The 9,088-nt window shown below is 44.4% G+C and overlaps 1 protein-coding gene across 3 annotated transcripts in view; it reads right to left on the reverse strand.

Annotated features, from left to right (window-relative positions):
* Positions 1-9,088, reverse strand: part of dgki (diacylglycerol kinase, iota) — a 79,527-nt gene that overhangs the window by 24,530 nt on the left and 45,909 nt on the right. For 2 of the 3 annotated variants that reach the window (XM_064938413.1, XM_064938411.1), the window contains exons 4-13: positions 7,283-7,357; positions 7,109-7,165; positions 6,754-6,819; positions 6,594-6,662; positions 6,286-6,402; positions 1,675-1,749; positions 1,075-1,170; positions 881-963; positions 725-785; positions 133-246 (exon numbers count right to left, since the gene is read on the reverse strand). In XM_064938413.1, coding sequence (XP_064794485.1) covers positions 133-246; positions 725-785; positions 881-963; positions 1,075-1,170; positions 1,675-1,749; positions 6,286-6,402; positions 6,594-6,662; positions 6,754-6,819; positions 7,109-7,165; positions 7,283-7,357 — 813 coding nt within the window. The remainder of the gene's footprint in view (positions 1-132; positions 247-724; positions 786-880; positions 964-1,074; positions 1,171-1,674; positions 1,750-6,285; positions 6,403-6,593; positions 6,663-6,753; positions 6,820-7,108; positions 7,166-7,282; positions 7,358-9,088) is intronic. The other variant, XM_064938412.1, reaches the window with a different exon arrangement.

Raw genomic sequence — 9,088 nt, forward strand, 5'->3', positions numbered from 1 at the left:
TCTAGTCTATCCCCACGTACTTCGTGCCCCCTCTAAAATAATGGGTGGATGACACCCATGTGCGTGCACACACCGGTGCACACATACCGCAAACAAACACACACGCACATCCACACACAAAGGGCAGCTCACCCCTCCCCAGTTGAGGGTCCTGGCGAGGTCATTTCCTGTCCCCAGAGGAAGTACAGCTACAGGCGGATGGGGAGTCATTCCTAACTCATCCAGAGCAGACAGGATCCACCCCACCTAAGGCGAGGGAAGGCGAGAGAAGGAGAGAGAGAGAGAGGAGAGAGAGATGGGGAGAGGCTCTGTTAATGAAGTTCATTAATGCTGTGAATAATGTACAGGGTCCTGGGATACATTCATACATGTTAACCATGTCTGTGTGTGTTGCCACCAGGGGGAGCTGTGTTCACACTCAGTAACACATATTGCACTGTCTATCATCTAGCACCCTCAAACTCAACTCTGGACTTCGAAGCCAGTTAGTTCCATTGCTTTTTTAAATTGTTCCCCTCTCATCAGGGACTGATTTAGACCTTGGAAACCAGGTGTGTCCAATTAATGATCAGGTAGGGTAAGAAGTGAATACCCCTGACTGTAGCACTGCAATCATACAGAGACGCAGACAGACAGGCAGGCAGGCAGGCAGGCAGACTCAGACTAACATTGGTAATAACAGTTGTACTGCAGTAATACAGTAATAACATGTTCATTTTCTCACCGTCCCGTCACCTCCACAGGCCAGGATACGCAGGTTTGGCACTTTCCTGTACAACTCCAACCTGGGAGACAGGACGTACAGAGGTTAGGGTGTAGGAAATAGTGTATAAGGCGTAGTGTGGTATGTAGGGTGTAGCATGCAGGGCGTAGTACTCACGCCTCTCTGAGCCCTCCCTGGGAGAGATCAAACACCTGGCGAGGGTTCAGGATCCACATAAACATCTGTAACACCTTAGTACCCTGAGTCACAGAGAGAGAAGGAGGTTAGGGTCAGGGGTCAGGAATGACGGTAGCTAGGGGTTTGTGGGCCAGCAGTTAGGGTTATAGGTCAGGAATCATAGGTTAACTTACCTGGTTGCCTCCACTCTTGGGGTTGACAAAGACTAGAACAGGTTTCATCAGAGGGGAGGGAAGGGGCTTCAGCATGAACGGACGCCACTTTGACTCCTAATGGGAGCAAAATATATTAGCAAGAGTCTACCCTTGTCAGCAAATAGAAGACGCTTGTACACACACCCCACAGAGGGACAGAGAACAGTACTCACCCCTCAGAGGGACAGAGAACTGTACTCAGCCCACAGAGGGACAGAGAACAGTACTCATCCCATAGAGGGACAGAGAACAGTACTCACCCCACAGAGGGACAGAGAACAGTACTCACCCCACAGAGGGACAGAGAACAGTACTCACCCCACAGAGGGACAGAGAACAGTACTCACCCCACACAGGGACAGAGAACAGTACTCACCCCACAGAGGGACAGAGAACAGTACTCGCCCCACAGAGGGACAGAGAACAGTACTCACCCCACAGAGGGACAGAGAACAGTACTCATCCCACAGAGGGACAGAGAACAGTACTCACTCCACACAGGGACAGAGAACAGTACTCATCCCACAGAGGGACAGAGAACAGTACTCACCCCACACAGGGACAGAGAACAGTACTCACGTCAGTTCCTTTCTTGCTGGTCCTTCTTTTAAACGATGTGCGTTTTTTCCTCCTTGTAGAGTTTTTGAACGAGCTCTGTGAGAGGGGGAGAGAGAGAAACACATTAAGGCATGTTCCACAGAATAACCCTGCAGCACACACAACACACACAGCGCTGTCTAGCTGTTGGTGTATGCTGAGGTCAGGTGAAGTTGACAGTAATAAGAGACAGCAGACGCTAAAAGGAGTCTGTAAAGGAGTATGTAAAGAAGTCTGTACAGGTGTGTGTAAAGGACTCTATAGAGGAGTGTTTAAAGGAGTACGTAAAGGAGTCTGTAAAGGAGTATGTAAAGAAGTCTGTAAAGGAGTATGTAAAGGAGTACGTAAAGGAGTCTGTAAAGGAGTATGTAAAGAAGTCTGTAAAGGAGTATGTAAAGGAGTACGTAAAGGAGTCTGTAAAGGAGTATGTAAAGAAGTCTGTAAAGGAGTATGTAAAGGAGTACGTAAAGGAGTCTGTAAAGGAGTATGTAAAGAAGTCTGTAAAGGAGTATGTAAAGGAGTACGTAAAGGAGTCTGTAAAGGAGTATGTAAAGAAGTCTGTAAAGGAGTATGTAAAGGAGTACGTAAAGGAGTCTGTAAAGGAGTATGTAAAGAAGTCTGTAAAGGAGTATGTAAAGGAGTACGTAAAGAAGTCTGTAAAGGAGTATGTGTAAAGGTGTAAAGGACTCTGTAAAAGAGTGCGTAAAGGAGTGCGTAAAGGAGTGTGTAAAAGAGTGTGAAAAGGAGTGTGAAAAGGAGTGTGAAAAGGAGTATGTAAATTACTGCGTAAAGGAGTCCGTAAATGAGTCTGTAAAGGAGTGTGTAAAGGACTCTGTAAAATAGTGTGTAAAGTACTCTGTAAAGGAGTCTGTAAAGGAGTGGGTAAAGGGGTGTGTAAATGAGTCTGTAAAGGAGTGGGTAAAGGGGTGTGTAAAGGAGTCTGTAAAGGAGTGGGTAAAGGAGTCTGTAAAGGAGTGGGTAAAGGGGTGTGTAAATGAGTCTGTAAAGGAGTGGGTAAAGGGGTGTGTAAAGGACTCTGTAAAATAGTGTGTAAAGTACTCTGTAAAGGAGTCTGTAAAGGAGTGGGTAAAGGGGTGTGTAAATGAGTCTGTAAAGGAGTGGGTAAAGGGGTGTGTAAAGGAGTGGGTAAAGGGGTGTGTAAAGGACTCTGTAAAATAGTGTGTAAAGTACTCTGTAAAGGAGTCTGTAAAGGAGTGGGTAAAGGGGTGTGTAAATGAGTCTGTAAAGGAGTGGGTAAAGGGGTGTGTAAAGGAGTCTGTAAAGGAGTCTGTAAAGGAGTATGTAAAGAAGTCTGTAAAGGAGTATGTAAAGGAGTACGTAAAGGAGTCTGTAAAGGAGTATGTAAAGAAGTATGTAAAGGAGTATGTAAAGGAGTATGTAAAGAAGTCTGTAAAGGAGTATGTAAAGGAGTACGTAAAGGAGTCTGTAAAGGAGTATGTAAAGAAGTATGTAAAGGAGTATGTAAAGGTAAAAGGAGTCTGTAAAGGAGTATGTAAAGAAGTCTGTAAAGGAGTATGTAAAGGAGTACGTAAAGGAGTCTGTAAAGGAGTATGTAAAGAAGTCTGTAAAGGAGTATGTAAAGGAGTACGTAAAGAAGTCTGTAAAGGAGTATGTGTAAAGGTGTAAAGGACTCTGTAAAAGGTGCGTAAAGGAGTGCGTAAAGGAGTGTGTAAAAGAGTGTGAAAAGTGTGAAAAGGAGTGTGAAAAGGAGTATGTAAATTACTGCGTAAAGGAGTCCGTAAATGAGTCTGTAAAGGAGTGTGTAAAGGACTCTGTAAAATAGTGTGTAAAGTACTCTGTAAAGGAGTCTGTAAAGGAGTGGGTAAAGGGGTGTGTAAATGAGTCTGTAAAGGAGTGGGTAAAGGGGTGTGTAAAGGAGTCTGTAAAGGAGTGTAAAGTCTGTAAAGGAGTGGGTAAAGGGGTGTGTAAAGGAGTGGGTAAAGGGGTGTGTAAATGAGTCTGTAAAGGAGTGGGTAAAGGGGTGTGTAAAGGAGTCTGTAAAGGAGTGGGTAAAGGGGTGTGTAAAGGAGTCTGTAAAGGAGTGGGTAAAGGAGTCTGTAAAGGAGTCTGTAAAGGAGTGGGTAAAGGAGTCTGTAAAGGAGTGGGTAAAGGAGTCTGTAAAGGAGTGGGTAAAGGGGTGTGTAAATGAGTCTGTAAAGGAGTGGGTAAAGGAGTCTGTAAAGGAGTCTGTAAAGGAGTGGGTAAAGGGGTGTGTAAATGAGTCTGTAAAGGAGTGGGTAAAGGGGTGTGTAAAGGAGTCTGTAAAGGAGTGGGTAAAGGAGTCTGTAAAGGAGTGGGTAAAGGGGTGTGTAAAGGACTCTGTAAAATAGTGTGTAAAGTACTCTGTAAAGGAGTCTGTAAAGGAGTGGGTAAAGGGGTGTGTAAATGAGTCTGTAAAGGAGTGGGTAAAGGGGTGTGTAAAGGAGTCTGTAAAGGAGTGGGTAAAGGAGTCTGTAAAATAGTGTGTAAAGTACTCTGTAAAGGAGTCTGTAAAGGAGTGGGTAAAGGGGTGTGTAAATGAGTCTGTAAAGGAGTGGGTAAAGGGGTGTGTAAAGGAGTCTGTAAAGGAGTGGGTAAAGGAGTCTGTAAAGGAGTGGGTAAAGGGGTGTGTAAAGGACTCTGTAAAATAGTGTGTAAAGTACTCTGTAAAGGAGTCTGTAAAGGAGTGGGTAAAGGGGTGTGTAAATGAGTCTGTAAAGGAGTGGGTAAAGGGGTGTGTAAAGGAGTCTGTAAAGGAGTGGGTAAAGGAGTCTGTAAAGGAGTGGGTAAAGGGGTCTGTAAAGGAGTGGGTAAAGGAGTCTGTAAAGGAGTGGGTAAAGGGGTGTGTAAAGGAGTCTGTAAAGGAGTGGGTAAAGGAGTCTGTAAAGGAGTCTGTAAAGGAGTGGGTAAAGGAGTCTGTAAAGGAGTGGGTAAAGGGGTGTGTAAAGGAGTCTGTAAAGGAGTGGGTAAAGGGGTGTGTAAAGGAGTCTGTAAAGGAGTGGGTAAAGGAGTCTGTAAAGGAGTGGGTAAAGGGGTGTGTACAGGAGTCTGTAAAGGAGTGGGTAAAGGGGTGTGTAAAGGAGTCTGTAAAGGAGTGGGTAAAGGAGTCTGTAAAGGAGTGGGTAAAGGGGTGTGTAAAGGAGTCTGTAAAGGAGTGGGTAAAGGAGTCTGTAAAGGAGTGGGTAAAGGGGTGTGTAAATGAGTCTGTAAAGGAGTGGGTAAAGGGGTGTGTACAGTAGTCTGTAAAGGAGTGGGTAAAGGGGTGTGTAAATGAATCTGTAAAGGAGTGGGTAAAGGGGTGTGTAAAGGAGACTGTAAAGGAATGTGTAAAGGAGTGTGTAAAGGTGTATATAAAGGAGTATGTAAAGGAGTGTGTAAAGTAGTGTGTAAAGGAGTGTGTAAAGTAGTGGGTAAAGGAGTGGGTAAAGGGGTGTGTAAATTAATCTGTAAAGGAGTGGGTAAAGGGGTGTGTAAAGGAGACTGTAAAGGAATGTGTAAAGGAGTGTGTAAAGGTGTATATAAAGGAGTATGTAAAGGAGTGTGTAAAGTAGTGTGTAAAGGAGTGTGTAAAGGAGTGTGTAAAGTAGTGTGTAAAGGAGTGTGTAAAGGAGTGTGTAAGGAGTGTGTAAAGTAGTGTGTAAAGGAGTGTGCAAAGGAGTGTGTAAAGTAGTGTGTAAAGGAGTGTGCAAAGGAGTGTGTAAAGGGGTGTGTAAATGAGTATGTAAAGGAGTGGGTAAAGTAGTGTGTAAAGGAGTGTGCAAAGGTGTCTGTAAAGGAGTGTGTAAAGTAGTGTGCAAAGGAGTGTGCAAAGGAGTGTGCAAAGGAGTGTGTAAAGTCGTGTGTAAAGGAGTGTGTAAAGTAGTGTGTAAAGGAGTGTGCAAAGGTGTCTGTAAAGGAATGTGTAAAGGAGTCTTTAAATGAGTCTGCAAAGGAGTGTGCAAAGGAGTGTGCAAAGGAGTGTGTAAAGTAGTGTGTAAAGGAGTGTGTAAAGTAGTGTGTAAAGGAGTGTGCAAAGGTGTCTGTAAAGGAATGTGTAAAGGAGTCTTTAAATGAGTCTGCAAAGGACTGTGTAAATGAGTGTGTAAAGAAGTGCGTAAAGGAATCTGTAAAGGAGTGGGTAAATGGGTGTGTAAAGGAGACTGTAAAGGAATCTGTAAAGGACTGTGTAAAGAAGTACGTAAAGGAATCTGTAAAGGACTCTGTAAAATAGTGTGTAAAGTGTGTAAAGGAGTGTGTAAAGGAGTATATAAAAGAGTGTGTAAAAGAGTGTGTAAAGGAGTCTGTAAAAGTGTGTAAAGGAGTATATAAAGGAGTGTGTAAAAGAGTGTGTAAAGGAGTATATAAAGGAGTGTGTAAAAGAGTGTGTAAAGGAGTATGTAAAATAGTGTGTAAAGGAGTAAAGGAGTGTAAAGGAGTGTGTGCCCAAGCAATGTCACCTCCAATCCTGGCTGTCTGGCTGTGATGTGATGTGAAGGCTGCTTGTTGAACTGTGTGTGTGCTCTAGGGTTGAGCTATGGTTGAGCTGTTGTTGGGCTGTGGTTGCACTGTGTCTATGTGTGAATTTGTGTCAGTGTTCGTGTGTTGTGTTCTCACCTGTGGCTTCCTAACTTTGATGATCCAGGATGGGGGGACGATGACCCCGGCGTGAGCGCCAAGAGAACAGGGCTCCTCAATCTGATGTAGCTGGAAACACGTCACCTTGTTATGGAACTGAGGGGGGCAGGAGAGGAGGGGGAGGAGAGGAGATAGAGAGGAGAGGGGGTTAGGTGTCTATAGGTACCACTACTAACTCATACAGACACTCTAATAGAAAAGAACACACACACACAGCCCAAATACACACACACACACATACACAGATGCTCACAAACACTCAGAGAAACACACAAAACACTACTCACAGCTTGTTTGCACCAGGAGCAGCTGATGGCCACAATCTCTTTACTGTGGAAGAACTTCTGCTGGAAGCTCTACCAGATACAGAGGATGTATCATGTTATTCATTCAGATATACACAATAGACAGGATGCATATTGTCAAGGTGTACAGTGGGTGTCTTACCTTCCCACACTGTCTGCATTTCCCCTCTTGGCGGCGCCGGTGCACCCAGTGATGCCTCAACATATTCTGCCGAAGACAGGGAGGAGGGAGAGGGAAAGAAAGAGAGTAGTCAGAGACGGACATATACAAGTCCTCTCACACACACACACACACACACACACACACACACACACACACACACACACACACACACACACACACACACACACACACACACACACACACACACACACACACACACACACACACACACACACACACACACACACACACACACACACACACACACACGCACGCACGCACGCACGCAGGCACACACATATCAGAGACACGCCATCATCAGATACCGACTCACATCTCTGAGGCAGCGAGAGCCTCCTTCTCTAAATGTTGGTTTACAGCGGAAGTTAATCTGCGAGAGAAGGAGAGGGTGGTGGCAGTGAGCGATGCTAAGGACGTGGCGTCAGGTGTGCTTTGTCCGATCGACTTGTTGAAAGGGAAAAAAATGCAATGTGTGTGTGTGTGTTACCTTATCGAGCTGCTCGATGCAGGCGGTGTGGACTACGATCTTACACACTGCACACTTCCTCCTGGGAGCAGACTTCTTAAAGGAGAGGAGACACACACCAGAGAAGGCAATGAGACTCGCGTACACACACACACACGCACACACACACATACACATACACACACACACACACACACACACACACACACACACATACACACACACACACACACACACACATACACAGACACACACATACACACACACACATACACACATACACATACACACACACACACACACACACACACACACACACACACACACACACACACACACACACACACACACACACACACACACACACACACACACACACACACACACACACACACACACACACACACACACACACACACACACACACACAGAGAGACAGTGATAAATCTGCCAGCTCTGATCAAGTCACAATAAAACAGTTGTCTATGCTTGAGAAAAACATCAAACACGTATTAAACTCATAATGTGTTGGAGAGATTTCTTTACTGTTACTTTCCTTTTGTTTATTATCTATTTATCTATTGAATTGATTTAAGTAGAATTTTAAATTTAGAGAGAGAGAGACGGATGGCGAACGAGAGATATATTCCATTTTGTCCTGCTCTCACCAGCCTCTCTTTATCCAATTCAGACTAATGTTTGTGGCCTCTCCACTAAGAGATATTAAATGCCCAAACGCAGGCGTTTTTATATACCTGACGCATGAAAAAAGTCACGACGGGGCTGATTGAAGCATGAAAAACCGGCACAATTTCATGAATGCCAACAGACAATTTGTTCTTTCGACACGGTGGGTATCTTTTTGTGTCGGTAAAATAGAAATATTCACACAACACTCCATCCTATCGTGAATATATGTCGTGTGGTCCTCCCACTACGACTCGTGGAAACCATGCAGTTTATTAGGCTACAGATGAAATCAATTATGATGAACTTCACAGGGTGGTGAAAGTGCAAGTTTGACGTTGCTTTCCATTAAATATTAAGGGTCTCATTCTGGTGAAATGATCGATGCTTGGCTGCCATTTGAGAAATACAAATAACTATGGCTCTTATCCATAATCTCATAATATACAGTAGGTAGTCTACCCGCACTGTATCTGTGAGCTGTTGGCTAGAGAGCTTCTGTCAAGACCAGAGGGGGCACATTTTCTATATAACGCCACTGTATCTGTGAGCTGTTGGCTAGAGAGCTTCTGTCAAGACCAGAGGGGGCACATTTTCTATATAACGCCACTGTATCTGTGAGCTGTTGGCTAGAGAGCTTCTGTCAAGACCAGAGGGGGCACATTTTCTATATAACGCCACCGTATCTGTGAGCTGTTGGCTAAAGAGCTTCTGTCAAGACCAGAGGGGGCACATTTTCTATATAACGCCACTGTATCTGTGACCAAAACCATCAGTGGAGTTGAATATGTGATGGGAACCACTTGAACTTGTATTGTTCAGTCGGTACAACGTTATTTCTACGTGCACCACGTCATCACGCACAGCCGTTTATCAGCAACAAGTCAGTCTGATGGAAACACATCTTTGGTGGGAAAAGACGCATAATTGTTTTATAGCGATTTTTAGAATAATTGCATAAAAATCCGTCGCAAATTGGATGGAAACTTAGCTACTGTAATATATTTCCATTGAAATGGGCAGAAGAAAAGCTATTTCTTAAGCAAGACTTTTGCTGGGAGTGGACAGGGTCAGGAGGGGGAAACTGAAAATGAGTTGTTTATAGGCAGAGAGGTTTGGAACTCTCTTTGCTGTTTGTCT

The sequence above is a fragment of the Oncorhynchus masou genome, chromosome 26 (genome assembly GCF_036934945.1).
Source record: "Oncorhynchus masou masou isolate Uvic2021 chromosome 26, UVic_Omas_1.1, whole genome shotgun sequence".
Lineage (NCBI taxonomy): Eukaryota > Metazoa > Chordata > Actinopteri > Salmoniformes > Salmonidae > Oncorhynchus > Oncorhynchus masou.